Source organism: Herpailurus yagouaroundi, unplaced genomic scaffold, assembly GCF_014898765.1.
Source record: "Herpailurus yagouaroundi ecotype Mexico unplaced genomic scaffold, PumYag 246, whole genome shotgun sequence".
Lineage (NCBI taxonomy): Eukaryota > Metazoa > Chordata > Mammalia > Carnivora > Felidae > Herpailurus > Herpailurus yagouaroundi.
Window position 1 is genome coordinate 9,377,529 of NW_024412463.1, and position 18,132 is coordinate 9,395,660.

The following is an 18,132-nucleotide window of genomic DNA, read 5'->3' on the forward strand; positions in this document are numbered from 1 at the left end:
AGAGTTCTGGAAAAGGTGACCCTGACCATTTTTTCCAGTTGTTGCTTTTATGGAGGAGACAGTTTCTCTACCATCTATCCTGATGTTGCTCAACAGTGTTCTTTCTCTTTAAATAATTATCCATTTTCATTTAAGGAAATTATGATTTAAAAAAAACACAATACCAAAAAGCAAAATTAGTACAGAAAATGAGGAATTCTTGACCTCTCTATGCCAATTATAATGTCATATGTACTTAAACTTTCGGCACCTACACATCTACAGACAGGTTTCTGGGGATGGCACACACACATCCATACACCCTGCTGTCGTCAGCAGCATCCTGTGAATGTCTTTCTGACACTCAGTGACCTACAGGCCACCATTGTCGATGGGTCTGCAGTGGCTCATGGTACATACGATGTGCCATCATCTGACAGGTGTCATCCTGGGCATCTTGGTTTATTTAATTTCTTGCTTTCATAAGTGACGCTAGACGAGCACCCTTGTATCTGGTTTTCTGTGCTTGGCCCACTTTTCTGTGTCAAAACAGGGAAACCGGTGCGTCTGGGGGCATCTGGGGAGGGAGGACTGCTTGCCTCCCACGGTCGGGACAGAAAGGTTTCCTGACCTCGGATCCTCAGCCTCACATCTTCTCCGAGTCAGACCGCTCTGGGATGTGTGCTCATTCAGAGTGATTCTGGGGGCGCCTGGGTGGCCCAGTCAGTTGAGTGTCTGATTCTTGATTTCACCTCAGGTCACGATCTCACGGTTGGTGGGATCGAGCCCCACGTGGGGCTCTGCGCTGACAGGGTGGAGCCTGCTTGGGATTCTCTCTCTCCCTCTCTCTTTGCCCCTCCCCTGCTTGTGTTCTTTGTGTCTTTGTCTCTCTCTCAAAATAAATAAACATTAGGGGCGCCTGGGTGGCCCAGTTGGTTAAGCGTCCGACTCTGGCTCAGGTCATGATCTCACAGTTTGTGGGTTGAAGCCCCGTGTCGGGCTCTGTGCTGACAGCTCGGAGCCTGCTTGGGATTCTGTCTCCTTCTCTCTTTGCCCTTCTCCCACTTGCTCTCCGTATCTTTTGCAAAATAAATAATAAAAAAATACTAAAAGCAAATAAGTAAATGAGCATTAAAACCACAACAAAAAACCCAAATTGACCCAATTGAAGGTTGGGTGGGAGTGCTGGCCGGATTCGTGGAAAGCCTCATTTGTAAGCTATTTGGAAATTTCCTTTGTTGACTTCTCAGTAACAAAACCTAGTAACCTCCTGACACGCTAGACAAGACCTGATACCAGGCTCTAAGTTTTTGTTGTGGCCCTACTGTGTGCCCGTGCCGTGCCCAGAGAGGCTAGGAGAACGGCTTGCTTGTTCCCGGCACCGGGACTTTATGTGGAGCGAATTCTCATTTCCATCTGGAAATCTCTGACGAAGGTTCTTTTTCTCAGTTAAGAACAAATACGATTAAAGTTTGTAATAAGCCCAAGACATTTGCCATGGGCTTAAAAAGACTTTCGTTATCAAAAGCTTAAAAGATTAAACCACACTCAGTGTGGTTTCATAGTTGAGCATACTCTGGGTCTCTGAAAATGGCAATCCCTTCTTGCTGCGTATTAGACCCTTGACATTCATGAAGGATTTGTCCCGAGACCTTTGAGATGCCCTTAATTCGTGAATGCCACCAAAGCTGTCAGTTTCCCCCGGAACACACAGTGAAGACTAACCGAAAAATGCACGTGACTCCTTCAGGCTCTTTGTGATCCTATAAACGTAGGACTCTAGCCATTTATAAAGCTATTAAAACAAATTCAGGCTAGAGCCCTTGCTGGAATGGTTTGGGGAGTCATTATGTTCCTCTTTCTCTATAAAGCATAGCAAACAAGCTCATATTAGAAATTCAAACCTCAGCGGAGCCCCCAAGTTTTGTGTCTTCCTTTGTCCCCAACTTCTGTGAAATGTCACGTTCTGAGACTCATTTCTGGCTTTGCACCCCCGTCTTTGACGCTAGGCGTCGGTTTTCTCGGGGAGCCATTTTTCTTTGCCTCCACCCAGGGGGTGTTGGGGGATGGTCTGAACCCCCGGATTGAAATCCATGTCCTGGTAAAGCTGCAGAACCGCCACCTGCAGTTACCTGCCAGGGGCGGGGGGCAGGGGGGTGTCTCATTCAGAAACTCACCGACTCCGCACATCACCGTTTCCTAGCATACCATCCTTCTCTGCCTGTGAACACCGCCAAGCCCACTTCTCTTAATTTAGACATCCCATCCTCTAAGATCTTACTCGCACCCGGATGTTGGCTGATCCCGGGCGTGTGTGGAAATAAAGATCAGCCTCAGCCTGGGGACCCGGAGTCAGCCCACCCTTTCCTTCGCTCCGTGTTCGCTGGTAACATGCTGCGTCAGCGCTGTTCCGGGCCCGCGGAGGGCACACTGCTGTTGACCTCAAAGTCTGGTGAAGGAGACGATAAATTGATGGACGGGGAAGAGCTCAGATCCAGGGGGAGTTCACGGTGTGGTGTCATGGTGATTGGAGTCCCCGCGGGCCCCTTTGAGAAGGACGGAGGCTGGCTGTGGGGACAGGGCCGGCTGTGGACGGTCCAGCAGAGCCTGGTGGCCTGTGGGGGGCAGACCTGCTCCGACGGCCCCGGGGTGGGCTGCTCTCGGGACTGGGGAAGCGGGAAGCGGGGAGAGTGGACCCTGAGGGGAAAGGGGAGGGGAGGGGACCGCCATGGGAAGTAACTGTAGGTTATGGCCCAGACTCAGAAGGAAGCCTGAGTGCCATTCATAGTCACCCTGGGGGAACGGGTGTCAAGCAGGACTGCCCCTGGAGGTCCTCTGTGATCGATCTCCCACCCGTGGAACGCATGACCCACAGGCGGTGACATCACTCTCTCCCGGTGTCGCCCCCCTGCCCGTCCGAAGGCGCCCCAAGCTGACAGACACATTCCCGTTGCCCTGGTGCAGATTCCTTCCAGCAGCAGGGGGGGCGGCTAGGTCGGCAAGCCAGCACCCGACTAATACCTGTGTCCTTGTCCCTTCCCTCCCGTCCCTCCGGGGGCTCTCAGGAACACTGCCGAGAAAATGCAAGAAGGAGCTCTTGGCGGTGAAGCTACGGAATCGGCCCAGCAAGCAGGAATTGGAAGACCGGAACATTTTCCCCAGGAGGACTGACGAAGAGAGACAGGAAATCCGGCAGCAGATTGAGATGAAACTCTCCAAGTAAGTAGTGGCTTGTCGCCTCAGGCAGAGGCGGGGGCCCCCCTCGCAGCCCGCACCCCGCACCCCGCTGAGGCCCTGTCTTCCCTGCCCTGCGCCATCTCAGGGCTCCCAGACGGGGCTCTGACTGCGACTTCTTGCCTCGCCACCGTCCACGCTGGGGACCGGACAGTCCTTTGTCCTGGGGGCCGTCCTTGTCTTCACGCCTGACATCCTCCTGTGACAGTCAGAACTGTCCCCACACATCTCCACCTGCCTGTGGGGGGGCACATCACCCCCAGCAGAGAGCACCGGTCTGTAGAGGGCAAGCGAGCCCCCTGAAGGAGTGAAGGGGCCACGGCTGGGAGGGGCTGTGACAGCGTGGGCAGGACATGCCTTGTGGGCGTCCCGGACCTGGGGGAGAGGCTCTGTTTTCGCCTCCACCAGGCCACCTTCCTGCAGGAATGTGCATCCCGTATTGCCAGATCGCCTAAGTTTTTCAAGGAAAGCTGAAATCTATTGGGGGGACAGTACGTGCACCAAGTTGAGCCCATCTGCTGTCTGGCTGTGACCCAGAGCCACGAGTGAGCGCCCTCTGCTTTACAGCCCCCGGGCGTCCCCGAGGGCGGTCACTAGGGTTGGCTGTGTGATGGGCCCGGACAGCGTGGAGCTGTGGGTCTTTGTGGCTGGGATCTGCCGGGGTCCAGGGATGCGCCCTGGGACAGGATGCTTTGTTACCAGGAGGGGGACGGGCTGTGACTGCGTGGTGGGCCCAGCATTGGAGGACTTTCTAGGTTGCTCCCCAAAAACCGGGGGCCAGAGCACACGGGGCAGTCCCACTCTCACCGGCGGCCCCTGCCACGAAGCTGGCCCAGAGCAGCTGAACATGAACCACAGGGCTTTTGTGGGAATCAGGCCCTTCGAGCCTTCTGGATCGTAGCCCCAGGATTGGGTGCGGGTGTCAGAAAGGACGTATTAATGGGGCTCGGGCACACACCTGTTGCCATCTCCCTGACCTCCCTGCTGCACCTTCTGGAGTATGGCCTGGGCTGGGCTGGGCTTGGAGGGACAGGGTCCCAGACTCCCTCAGCCTACCCGTTCCCCCTTTAGCCCCCAGAAGCTGGTCCTGCAGAGCAGGAAGGGATGGCATCCCGATGGCGGACCAGCTGTCCCCGTGCCTCACCCTCAATTTGCCCTTGACTGGCGCTCACTGACCCCTGCACCCAGGTCACCTGCAGGGACCACGGGAACGTACAGGTTCCGATAAAGCAGGTCTGCAGCGGCCCTGGGGTTCTGTGTTTAGACAAGCCAGGGGACGCCAGTGCTGCTGGTCTGTGGGGCACCCTCAGCGTCTTCCAGCCTCGGTAGCGTTGACATTTGGGGCCGGGTGAGTTTGTGGTGGGGTGTCCTGGGCAGGCTAGGACGTTTAGCAGCAACACTGGCTTCCGCCTGGTGCGGGGGGAGGGGTTACTCCTATCTTGCTCCCACCCACCCAACTGTGACAACCAGAAATGCCTCGAGACATTGAGTGTCCCCTGGGGGACAGAATCGTCCCGGTCAAGAAGCACTGATCTGAAGGTCAACTTGGACTTCTTCTTCCGGGGGTCTTTCCTCTGCCTGAGGCACGGGGCTCTTTGGGTGGCTCAGCCCTTGTTCCACTCTGCACCAGGGAGCGTGGGCCCCGGTGGGCCCATCTTCCGCTGAAATCCCTCACTGAATGTTGTCGGGGGGGAGGGCGGGGAATGTGCAGACCCCAGGTGCTAGGATTCTCTGTGCCTCGGTTTTCTCACCTGTAAAATGGGGTGATAGCAGCTGCCAGGCCCATGGCAGAGGAGGGACTGGCTCAGCAGGGCACAGGAGCCCCAAGCTGGGGTCCTAGACACTTGGAGTCACACACACAGACCTGGGTTCAAATTCTACTCTGCACTGATGTCCGGGGTGACCTTACCCCTGTCTGGGTCTTATTTTCTCATCTTTAAGGTGGGATGCTGACCTTCCAAGGTCATCGTCTGTTTCTGGGAGATCCCGTAAGGAAGGCGTGTTACACAGCACCTGCCCCTCGGCAGGTTGGGCTGCTGACCTCTGGGAGCTGGGGCCTCTTCCTGCGTCATCTCTAAGCCTTGTGGCCAACGGTGCCTGTGACACAGACCGCCGCCAAGGTGTCTGGTGGCTACTTGGAGCTAAGGAACCCCACGGGGAAGCTTCTTAAAATACAGATTGATGGGGCGCCTGGGGGGCTCAGTTGGTTGAGCGTCCGACTTCGGCTCGGGTCACGATCTCTCGGTCTTTGGGTTTCAGGCCTGCGTCGGGCTCTGTGCCGACGGCTCGGAGCCTGGAGCCTGTTCGGATTCTGTGTCTCCCTCTCTCTCTGCCCCTCCCCTGCTCGCACGCTGTCTCTCTCTCTCCGTCAAAAGTAAATAAACATGAAAAAAAATTAAAAAAAAAAAATACAGATTGGTGAGCCCCATCCAGACCCGAGACCGGAACATTCTAACAAGTTGCCTGGTAGGGGTGGGCTGAGGCAAGCCACCAGTGTGAGCCCGTATCAGCGGATCGAATGAGGCTGTGATGCCCCTTAAGCCCTTCTCGTTGCATCTGGGTCACGCGTCAAAGACTTAATTTACTCGTGTGAGGGGCCCTGGGCAGCGGAGATCGCTCCTGTCAGCTCGCGCCTTCCTGCAGAGCCACGGCCTCAGACCTCTTCCTGTGTGGCCAAACCGCCCCCCCTCCCCCCGCCCCTGTGCTTGGTCCCCCTGCTTGGTGTGGGGCAGATGCCGGAGGAATACGTGCGGGAGGGAGCGGGGAGGGAAGCCTAGGAAGCAAATGCATGAGCCCCTCGGGAGGGGTCCAGCTATCACAGACGGGGAGGAGGCCTGGGCCGGCGGAGGGGACCCCTGTGGACACAGGGCCCCAGACCAAGGTCTGCCCCTGCTGCCGGGGGGTGTCCCAGAAGCCCCCTGAGGAGAGGGGTCCGGACCAGCATTTCCAAGAGAGACGGCAGGTGTCGGGTGTGAGCGGTTGTCCGAGGTGCAGCTTGGGCCCGGCTGTGGGGCCCCGAGGCCTTTCCTCCTGGGTGTCACAAGGCCCCTTTCGGGGTCGCGGCTGTAGTCACCATGCTGTGCCAGAGGCCTCTTGAGTGAGGGGGACCTGAGGGCACGGGCACAGCCACGTCCACGGCCACGTGGGGTGTCGCCATGCCTGGCCTCAGCTGTGCTGCAGGTGCCGTGGGCGGGCCGTGGGGTGTCCAGGCCTCACCCACGGCAGGCAGGGAGGTTCTTGTACCCCTCTGGGGAGCTGCTGGTACAGTGGAAAAAAATGTCAGACCGTGGGCCAGGGAGGCAGTGGGGACAGTCTCCATGTCCTGGGATGATCTGGGGACTTGGTGCCACCACCCGGGGACTTTGATGGCCGTTGCCTCAGCAGAGCCCCGACTGCCTGTGCCTGTGGGCCGGGCTCCTGGCCCCGCAGTGGGGCCGCAGGCTGCTGGGGTCCGGCTCCCGGGCGCCGGGGCTATAGTCCCAGCACTGACTGACCCCAGGCCGCCGTGGACGTCTAGCTCCAGCGTTTCACGTGAATGGGAGAGTCTGTGCTTCCCGAACGGCAGGCATCGTTGAGGGGGCTTCTCGGTCTGTGGCCCCCTGAGTGCCTGACGACCTTCAGTTTCCTTTCACTCACCCTGGCCTCAGCCTCATCAGTGATAGCCTTGAGTCCCGTGTTCTCGTTACGTGTTTTTTCTTTTTTAAATAAAGGAGAAGAGAGTTCCTAGCTCTTCACCTGGGTGGGGGGTGCGGTGGGGGTGGTTCTGAGCCTCAAATGAGAAGCCACAGGGAGGGGGGTGTGCGTCCTGAATAAAGCCTCCTGCAGGTGTGCTGGAATGATCTTTTTTTCCCCCCCAGTTTATGTATTTATTTTGAGAGGAGAAGGTGGGGGCAAAGGAGGGGCAGGGAGAGGGGAAGAGAGAGAATCCCAAGCAGGCTCCAAGCCGTCAATGCAGAGTCCAACGTAGCACTCGATCTCACAAACCGTGAGATCATCACCGGGGCCGAAATGAAGAGTTGGCTGCTTAACCGGCTGAGCCACCCAGGTGCCCCTGGAGTGGCCTGTCTTGACCCTCTCTCCGCCACGTCTTTGCGGACTTCCCCTTTCCGTTGGTGCACCGGCCACATTCACGCAGTCATGCACTCAGCAGGTATTTGCCGAATAGCTGTGACGTGCCAGACACGCTGCTGGGTGTGAGGTGTCCTAGCAGACAAGACGGAGGTACTCTCTGCCCTGTGGGGCTTACTGTTCCTGAGTATGCTGCAGGCATGGCTGGATCCAGATGCTCCTACGGCATTGATAAGAGTTGGTCTACTTCTGTTCCTTGACTTGGTTGTGCTCCGTGTGGCTTCATTCTCTGGCTATTTTGCTCCACATCCTGGTCCAGGAAGCTCCAGGCTTACCTCTGTATGGGAGCCCATTCCTGAAGCGATCACCTTGACCAAAGGGATGGAAGGGGCTCCCTGGACACGTTTAGATCACATGCTCATCGCTGAACCGATCACCGTGGCCGAGGGAATATGCTCATTAATCAAGCTTGGCTTGCCTAGCTGCTGGTTTCCTCCATGGGATGTGCACTTGCATGAGGGTTGGTCTTCTGTTTCTCTTATTTCTGGTAAGATTGAACATGTTTTCAGTGTTTATTGGCTCCTTGGTTGTTTCTTCTTCTCATGAACTTCACCGGCAGGTTTCTTTGTGTTAATGATTTTAGGAGTTTGCTTTGGAAATTGTGGCTTCGACTCCTTCCTCAGTTTGGTGAGTTACACAGCCGTTCTCTGGGGCTCGTGTTTTCATTTAAGTCATACTTTCCTGTGTGCAGAAGTATTTCATTGTAAGGCCGTTGGATTACCAATCGTACTCTTTAGGCGTCAGCGGGCTTTTCTGTCAGGGGCCAGCAAGTCAATGCTTCCCGCTTTGTGGACCCTGCAGTGTCTGTTGCAAAAACACGACTCTGCTACTGTAGCACTAATGTGGGCTTAGCCCATGTGGAATGAGTGCGTGTGGCGTGTGCCGAGAAAACTGTATTTACAAATGTAGATAGCGGCCCATGGGACAGAGTTTGCCGACCTCCGATACACTTTATGGTTCATGCTGTTTGTGTCATGTTTAAAAAATCCCTCCCTATCCAGAGGTACAGAATAAACTTACTTTTTTTAAAAAATGTTTATTTATTTTTTGAGAGAGAGACAGAGAGAAAGGGGGAGACACAGAATCCGAAGCAGGCTCCAGGCTCCGAGCTGTCAGCACAGAGCCCGACGCGGGGCTCGAACTCACACACCGGGAGATCGTGACCTGAGCCGAAGTCAGTGCTTAACCGACAGCCCCCCAGGTGCCTCAAGGGTAGAGTCACTTATTGTACTATTTTTGCACCTGCCTTCTAGTTCTGCCAAATGATAATGGTTTTCTATGTGATAAACAGACCAGGTTCTCTTTCAAAATAGAGTGTTACGTGAGTTGATCTAAAGGAAAAATAGTAAACAGTGGTGGTATATACGTGGTTCAAAACGAGGACAAAATCATCACGAGGACACTTGGTGTAAGAGAAGTCCAGGCTGCCCCCCCCCCCCCGCCCCACCCCACCCCTGCCTGTGGGTGCAGGAGGGGAGGTGGGAGGAGGCGGGTGCCAGAAACCAGCTTGAGGGCCTGGAAGGCCCCCAGTTTCGAGGAACCCGAAACACATGTCCTGGACCGGGTTTCCTCCCTTACTCACTGAGTCTGTCGCGCATCTTAAACCTTGGACTAGAACGGAGGAGATCCTGTGACTTTTGTCACCAGGTTTACAAACAGAAAAGCAACCCAGGACCCAGAGAGGGAGGCAGCTGAGAAGTCGCATCCGCATCCGGGAGGAGGGTCAGCTGCTGTCTCCCCACAGACACGGTTTAATTGGATCCCTTTGTCTTTGTTTTGCCTCCTTGCAGGGTCTTGCGCTATCACTTGCTGAATAATTCAGCCCTGGTTGCCATGGCAACGTGCCCTCCACCGAAGCAGCCTGAAGCGCGATGGGTGTTTTTGTTTTGTTTTATTTTCTTTAATTTCCAGACCTTTAATGGTTTCTCTTCCGGGCGCTCCCAGGGCCGTCGCGGGTGAAGTGGCCGCTGTCCCCGGCTCCCTGGCACAGGCACCTGCTGGGTGCCGGGTGTGGGGGCTCCACGAAGTGGGGGGCATCTCTCCAGACGGGAGCCCAGCTCACCTCTGTGAGTGACCCTGTCAGTGACTCCGCCACATTTAAGGACCCCCAGCCCTCGCGTGTCACACAGTAGGCGTGTTCTGGACATGATGCCCACGGGCGCAGACTGTCGTGCACACGGTGTAAGGGGAGCGACGGTTAAGGACGCCCGCGCGCTTTCAGTTTTAAGTGCTGACCCCGGGTAGTAAGTGTCACTTACTTTCCCTCTTTTGATTTAATCCTCGCAGGAACCCGGGAAGATGGGTCTTCTCTCCATTTTACAGAGGAGAAAACTAAGCCTTTCCAAGAAGTTAGGGGACTCGGGAGGCAGGGTGGGCGCCCTGGAACCACACCCGGGCTCAGGGGAGGCCTTCTGCCAAAGCGCCGCCTCACCCGCTTCGGGCTTTGCACTGTCTAATGTTGGCTTGGCTCCCATCACCGTGCGTTCTGGCCTCCGGCCAACACGTCAGGCCTCTGGGCTCCCAGTCCTTCCTGCCTGTGTCCGGGAGGGGGGGCGCAGAGATGATGCAAAGCGTCCCCTGGTGCGGAGCAGTGGGGGTGAGTGAAGGTGTCCCGAATGGCCCCTTAGCCACACATAGGCTTTGGGGAACCAGGGCCAGGCGGGCTCGTTCCCTGCCTCGCTGTCACAGCGGTGGGAGTCGGGCAAGGGCCACCTCTGGGTCTCCCTCCTGCCTGCATATGGAGACCGCGGCAGCACCCCTGGGGCTCCTGGGAAGGTTCTAGGTTAGTCCTTGAAAGAACGTAATAGTGTATCCCTGGCAGGAGGCGCTCAGGGAGACAGAGCTGCTGCTGGCAGGAGCTTGGCTGGGACACACCTGGGTTGTTTGTCACCTGTCACCTCCATAGAGGAGGAGGCCACCCGGCGGGCCGCACTGAGGCTTGAGTGGAGGCCATAGAAGCCTCTACAGGTCGGGGAGCAGCCCCGCATCCTTGTTAATGATGATGTGATCGTTGTTCTCGTCTGTTCTTATTTGTGACTGTCGTGTGACCCGCCTGGAGACAGAGGGGCCTGAGTGCTGCACGAACTTTCTATTAAGTGTCCCGTGGGGGTGGGGGTGGGGGGGTTCTCCGCTCTGGGGCTGTGTTGTGAGCAGCTGATTAAGGCTCAGTGATGTCCTTCGGGACTTGGTCCTTAGCATGCCACCACCGGAGTTTAGTGCTCCTCGTCGTGTCCCTTTGTACATTTCGTTCTGCGTCCGGAACAGGCTGCCACCACTCAGCCTCTATGGAAACAAGTTCGCAGGAAAAAAAGAGTGTTGTGCACAGCTGCCCCCACCCACCATGGTCGCCTCAAAACCTGCAGAATTTTAGGGAAGACGCTGGATGCTGTTTTGTTTTTTTTTTAATTTTTTAATGTTTATTTATTTTTGAGAGAGAGACAGAGACAGAGACAGAGAGAGACAGAGAGACAGAGTATGAGCAGGGGAGGGGTAGAGAGAGAGGGAGACAGAATCTGAAGCAGGCTCCAGGCTCCCAGCTGTCAGCACAGAGCCCGACACGGGGCTCGAACCCGTGAACTGTGAGATCATGACCTGCGCTGAAGTTGGAGACTTAACTGACTGAGCCCCCCAGGCGCCCCCCTTGGCTGGAGGCCTTTAAGGACAGGGGTGGAGGCTGGCACGGCTTTATGGGACCCGAGTATCAGCCTTGGTCCTGTTGTCCACTGAGGCCTCACAGGCAGCAGGGACCCCGTGCAGGGTCTCAGTTCTGTGGACACAGAATTTGGAAAACACAGAAATCTTTCTTTTTTGTGGGCTTACCAGGAAGAAAAAAATGGCTTTTAATTTCTGGAAAGGAAGCCACTCATTTGGGCAGAGTTGAAGCTTCATTGCAGGGGCGGGGGTTTATGATAGCAGCAGGGCACTGATAAATATTTACCGATTGAGGACCCGTCGCTCTGTGGCGCCCCCCCCCCCCCCGCCCCGGCCCCAACCTGCAGCGTGGGAACCCAGCTCATCCCGGGCGACTCGAATCCAGTCCCACAGGCATCCTCCGAGATGGGGACAGAGCAGCGTGGTTATTAATATGGTTGTTATTTATTTATTCAGCGTCTTTTCTGTACCAGCCTCCTGCTGAGTGCTTCATACACATTATCTCCTCGAAGCCTCACAGGGACTCTCTGGGGGTAGCTACTCCTAATGGTCCTGTTTTTCAGATGAGGAGAAGTGCCTCAGAACAGCGCAGTCACCTGCCCCTGCGCGCACAGCAGGAAACGTGGGCGGGTAGCTGGTCACCTGGTCACGTCAGTGTGCACATCTGATCACCAGGGGGCTTTGGGAGCACACAGATTCCTGGACCCCGCTCCAGACCTCCTGAGTAGGAATCTGTATTGCAACGGGCCCTTCCTCCCCAAGTGTCCCCACTGCCTGACGATGCTCTGTATCCCTGCCTCGGGACTCTTGGAAGACTGTTCTCTGAGGTTTCAGGATCACACTGTGCTGTGTTTCTGCACCACAGCTGTCTGGTGGTATCTTAAGGAGAATGCACACTTTGTAATCAGTTGCGTTTCCCTTTTTGCTTTGGCCGCCGGGACTCTCAGAGTCAAGTGCGCAGGTACCCATGGCAATACTGTAAAAAAAATTATTTTTTTATGGAGGCCCTCTTAGGGTGTATGAGATTTTACCATGTAGTGTCGTGTTAGAAGTGTTTCCATACCGTGACACAGTATTCAGATGTTCATTTTTTAAAATTTACTTATTTTGAGAGAGAGAGCATGTGCATGTGTGAGCAGGAGAGGGGTAGAGAGAGTGGGGGAGAGAGAATCCCAAGCAGGCTCCTTGCTCACAGCACAGAGCCTGATGCGGGGCTCAAACTCATGAACTGCGAGATCACGACCTGAGCCGAAACAAGAGTCCGATGCTTAACTGACTGAGCCACCCAGGCGCCCTACAAATATTCATCTTTAATAGTGTCTCGTATCCCAGGACCAGATAAGTCTGCCGGCTTCGCTCTTCCCTCCCAACAATCCACAGACTTGGGATATTTGCTTGTAAGGTAAAACTACAAGGCTCATTTTCACACGTCAGTGTCTTCCTCTTTATGGATTATTTTCATGAGCTACACTTCAAGAAACAGGAAGAAGAGAAGAAACATAAGAGCAGGAGGAGGAAAAGAACATTGAATTAGACTAGGTCATTACTCCAGAATAAGGCCCACTTGTCAGCTGGAGCCCAACAGATTGGGTGGGGAAAAGCCTGGACCGCTGGGCTCAGGAGAAAGGGCGCAAAGCTTGTAAACAAATGCATGGGAAGCTCTCAGCTTCACTAGGAAATGCAGATGTAAAAATTCATAGTAACAAAGAGCCTTTCATCCTCAATTAAAATGACAATAAAACCAAAAAATTTTTTTTAAATGTTTATATTTATTTTTGAGACACAGAGAGACAAAGCATGGCCAGGGGTGAGGCAGAGAGAGAACGAGACACAGAATCGGAAGCAGGCTCCAGGCCCCGATCTGTCAGCACAGAGCTCGATGTGGGGCTCGAACTCCTCAACCGCGAGATCACGACCTGAGCCGAAGTCAGAGGCTCAACCGTCTGAACCACCCAGGCGCCCTGACAATAAAACTTTTAAATAATACTGCTTTGAAATCGTACCTTTTACTATCTGTATTAATAGAAGTAATAATAATGAGACTATAGAACACTATCAGCCCTAGCGACGTGATTTACACACACACACACACACACACACACACACACACACACACCCCGCTGGCAGCCGTGTGGCCCAGAAATAACTGAGCAGGGCACGCAGAGAGCTCCGTGACAGTTAGCCCGTTGTAACCGAACATTCCACTTCTGGGAGTTTTTTTTAATTTTTTTTTTAACGTTTATTTATTTTTGAGACAGAGAGAGACAGAGCATGAACGGGGGAGGGGCAGAGAGAGAGGGAGACACAGAACCGGAAGCAGGCTCCAGGCTCTGAGCCGGCAGCCCAGAGCCCGACGCGGGGCTCGAACTCACGGACCGCGAGATCGTGACCTGAGCCGACGACGTCGGACGCTCAACCGACTGAGCCACCCAGGCGCCCCTCCACTTCTGGGAGTTTAAAGAAGAAGAAGGACACTGTGATGGTTACCCGTCACCTTCAGCAGGTTCTGCTCCCCTGGGGAGCGGGTGATGCAGACGATGGGCCGGTTGACCTTCCAGGTCTCCCCAGCCTCTTGGCTTTTGGGACCGTTGCCGAGACGTGAGCAATCGTGGCAGCTCCAGCCGACACACCGGCTGCTTCCGTGGGGCGACACTGTTCCGACCTGTCACGAACATCAAGGCAAGGAGGTCGGCCTGATCTGAGCAAATGTTGGTGACTTGGGTCAGGTTACCCACTGCTACGTGGGGGTCTGGATCCAGCCCTGCCCCGGGGCAGAGACCCCACAGTCAGGCTGGCCCGCCTTGGACTGGGCTGTGCAGCCCTAGGTAGGTCGTTAAACCTCCGGCCTGTTGCCCTCACCGCCCGGGGGCCCTAACCGTACATCTGCGCAGGGGACACGGATTCAGGGTGTCCCCGGCGCATGTGGCCTGAGAGCCTGGTTGCTGTCGTCACACTTGCCCATTGTCTGCACACCTGCTGTGATTCAAAGCCTCGTGGGGACAAGGCATCGCCACAGGTGTGGTCTCCTCCCTGCAGAGCATAGTGTGACAGCTGAGTCGGGAGAATCTCCGGCCTCCAGATGCAGGTGACGCAGGTCTGCGTTAGGTGCTGGGACAGAACGTGCTAACACGCAGACGTGGTGCCCACAGGAGCCCTCGCTCAGGCTGGCCGGGGGGAGAATCACCCTGGGCCAGCGGAGGGCGGGGGTGAGCCTGGTCTTGCTGGGCCTTTGTTTCTTTGTTGCACCTGAACCCTCGAAGCCCACGGTTCTCACGTCCACAGAAGTGTCCTTTGGTAAATTTCAGATGTCATGACCACAGCAGCAGCATCCCGGACAGACTGGCCCCTGACTGCTGGTGGGGCGCTGAGCTGACCGCTTTCCAAACCTGACCACAGTCCCGGGCAGAGCCTATTGTCCCCGCTCTGCTGATGAGGAAACGGCCGGAGAGGCCACATTGTGTCCCAGCGTCTCAGGATTAGCGAGCAGCCAGACGGTAGGTTCTAGAGCCCCTGCCCCCACCCGATGCCAGGGTGTCTTGCCCTCATCTGCACACAGTGTAGGAGGCTAATGACTTGGGATACGGTCCAGCTTCTGGTAGGTGTCGTACTAATGAAGCTGTTAACAGCCATCTCGGCCGGGCTGAGTGGGCCTGCTCCGGTGTCAGCAGCCCTGGGACTTGGCTCTGTGTCCCATGTGGCCTGAGACGTTGTGCACGTGCCTCTGCATTGGTCCTTAGAACATCACGCCCGGTCCCACCTTGCAACCGTCACTGAGCATGTGTGTGGACATCATGCCCCCAGATCAGGGCCTGGCCACGGCCAGCGGGGTATGTTGCCCTCATAATAAGTTACGCTGTGTCCTTACAAAATCTCAGAAAATTTGCGGTTGATCTGTGGTTGCTGAGGTTAGAAGGTGAGGGTTTAAATCACTTACAGGGGGAAGTTGGGACCGCAGGAAGACGGGCCTTGTCTTTCCAGCTACACCAAATGCTTTGGGACATGTGCAGGGCGCCCACCCCCGAGTACAGAAACGCCGGGTTCCTGCGACGTGCAGAACCGCCTGGGGGCCCTAACTATGGCTGGGGCGCCTGGGTGGTTCAGTCGGTTAAGCGTCGGACTTCGCTCAGGTCATGATCTCCGGGTTTGTGAGTTTGAGCCCCGCATCGGGCTCCGTGCTGTCAGCTCAGAGCCTGGAACCTGTTTCAGATTCCGTGTCTCCCTCTCGCTGCCCCTCCCCCACTTGTGCTCTGTCTCTATCAAAAATAAATAAAGGTAAAAAAAAAAAAATTTTTTTTTTTTTTGAAAAGACACACTCAAAGGCAGATGTCTACACCAGCCACAGAGGCGCAGGGCCTGGGAGGGAGAGGAGGAGGCAGGAATGGGTGAGGGTGTCAGAGCGTGGTTTGTTCCCAGCGCAGAGCTGAAGGATCCGTAGGCGTCCGTTAGCGTGCGGGCAGGAGTGTCACGTGTCCTAGGCTGCGAACAGAAGTAAAAAAAAGTACCAAATACTGAATGGGCGTGGCTGTGGGGAGCATGGGGGGGGGTGCAAGGGGGTGGGGGGCGGGGCTGTGCGGGGCAGGACGGGCGCCGGGCCAGAGGGCCCAGCGGTGCCGGGTGTGGGCCTTCCGTGCTCCCGATCCACGCGTGATTGCCTCTGCTCCTCCCGGCCCCAACTTCTCACCTCCTGGGAGGTTACCTGCTGTGCCCCCCCCCCCCCCCCCGACTCCCCCATGACATCGTTCTGTGGTTTTTTCTTCATTGTAGTGCTGCCCGAAATTAGCTCTTATCTTGGTTTGCCTCTTCAGGGTCAGTCTTCCCACAGGACGCTGGATTCTGTCTCATCACTGATGTGTCCCCGATGCATTCAGTAGGCGCTCGATAAGTTGGTGCTAAGTGGCGAACAGGGATGCCTGAAGGATCACAAGGAGGGGCATGGCGGGATGAGGGGTGTCTTGAGAAAGACCACTCTGCTAACACGAGGGGAGCTGGGGAGCAGGATGGGGCAGTGCCTCTGGCCGGGGAGGTGGGCACTGTCATGTGGGCAATGGGGCTGGGGGGTTGGGCTTGGGGGGGTACAGGACTGGGGTAGGCGGTGAGAGCTTGAGGAGCTCCCCTGCCGGGTGGGTTGGGATGCTCTACCCCGGGGGAGGGGACACAGGAAGGAGGAAGGGGGATGTGTGAGGGTGGTTCTGTGTCCGGGTTTAGGCAGAGTGGGGGGGGGGGGCCCCTTTCACATTTACCCCCGGTTAACCCGTGAGTCCCGGGGGGGGGCGGGCTTGCAGAAGGCGTGTGTGGTTGGGGCGCCTGGGTGACTCAGTCCTACTGAGTTGAGTGTCCTACTCTTGACTTTGGCTCAGGTCATGATGTCACAGTTCGTGGGTTCAAGTCCCACGTCACGTTCTGTGCTGATAGCATGGAGCCTGTTTGGGATTCTCTCTCCCTCTCCCTCTGCTTCTTTCCTTCTCTCTCTCTCTCTCTCTCTCTCTCTCTCTCAAAATAAATAAATAAAAAAGGAGTGTGCAGACCACGTGGGAACCTCTGCTGGCAGTTTTTGAACTGATGGACCAAGGGCACTGGGAGACAGGTGTGGTGTTTCACAGGGTGTTTCCTGTTCATGTCGGTTCATTTCCTACCACCTGTCGTCCCTCTGACTTCACGCTCCTTTCTCAGAGATCGAGTGGTCAGTGGCTTTTCAGTGGCCTCCAGGGACGGAACAAGTCCCTGTGCTCAGGGTTGATAAGCCTCTCCATCTCCTGGAAATGGGGCAGCATTAAAAGCAATCAAAGGAAAACACAGGATTTGGAATCCCCTTGTCTTTGTTCTAAGTGCTTTCAGGGCTCCAGCTCTTGACCCTTGTTGAATAATTTGGGATTTGGGGTTGGGCATATTAGGAGCCGAGTGTTTCTGTTTGGATAAGATGGGCCGGGGGGAAGGCTTCAGTCATCCTCAGATGCTGAGGAGGGTGGGGCCTGGGCTCTCCTGACCCATCAGGGGTGACCTGGGACTCGGAGCCAGGGCAGGTGTCGGTTTGAGGACCGCTCCTGAGTGGCAGCAGCCTTCCACGAGGAGAGCGTAGAATGCTCTCCCGGCACCAGCTTGACTGCTTGGTGAGACCCCTCACAGGGTGAGCTCAGCTCCCTGATGCACGAGAGCACGTTCGTGGGCTCGGTCCCAGAAGCTGCCGGTGGGTCGGTTTCCAAAGGGGTTTTCAGAGAATGGCGGGAAGAAGGTGGATGAATAGAATCACAAAGAACTCACTGTGCCCAAGATAACTCATGAGCAAAAAATGAACAGCTGGGCATCTTCAAAAAGAAATGCAGCTGTGGTGTGGAGCATGAATTTGGACCTATCATGGGCTTTCCTTTTCACCGTGAATCCCCAATTTGCAAAATGGGGGATCATGCCTGTGATGATTAACCTTTGAGGTCATGGGTTTAAAATTTGATGAAAGCTTTATGCATAAAATGTAAACACTTATGTTTAAAGTTTATAAACATTTCTGGAATTTTACTTTCATAGCCACTGCCTGTCTGATGCAGTCCACATGGGCTTGGGACTTTGTGACGTCATGGCAGCTAATCCCCAGGTGATAGATATCACAAGCTGCATTTTGCATGTGAGGACACCAAGGCTCAAAGTTGTTAGTAGTCAGTGAGTGGTGAGTGAGGGCCTGAGCTTAGCCTGCCCAGCTGAGTCCTGTCCCTCAGCACCCACAGCCTGTAGCCCCATGACAGCACCCTGAAAGATGCCCACCAGCCATCCCTGGTTCAGAACCGCTGAATTGCTCATGATTCTCCATGAGGCAGGGAAAGGGAGGACCCTACTTCTTCGATGCCTTGACCTCAGTGCCTACTATAGTGCCTGGAACATAACAGGCTCTCAGATGGCAGCTGTTGCATGGATGGGTAGCTGGATGGCTAGATGAGGGATTTGGATAGTCACATAGTTATGTGGGTGGGTGGGTAGACAGAGAGATGGAGAGATGGCTGGACAGTTAAATGGTTGCATAGTTATGTGGGTGGGTAGATGATGGATGGTTAGAATGGATGGTTGGGGTGGATGGGTGGTTGTGTACATGGATGGATGGTTGGGATGGATGGATGGTTGGGGTGGATGGATGGTTGGGTACATGGATGGATG

The 18,132-nt window shown here is 55.4% G+C and overlaps 1 protein-coding gene across 4 annotated transcripts in view; it reads left to right on the plus strand.

The window, feature by feature from the left end:
- Window positions 1–18,132, plus strand: part of PHACTR3 (phosphatase and actin regulator 3) — a 217,605-nt gene that overhangs the window by 172,603 nt on the left and 26,870 nt on the right. For all 4 annotated transcript variants that reach the window (XM_040459800.1, XM_040459801.1, XM_040459803.1 and 1 more), the window contains one exon: window positions 3,045–3,198. In XM_040459800.1, the coding sequence (XP_040315734.1) occupies window positions 3,045–3,198 (154 nt within the window). The remainder of the gene's footprint in view (window positions 1–3,044; window positions 3,199–18,132) is intronic.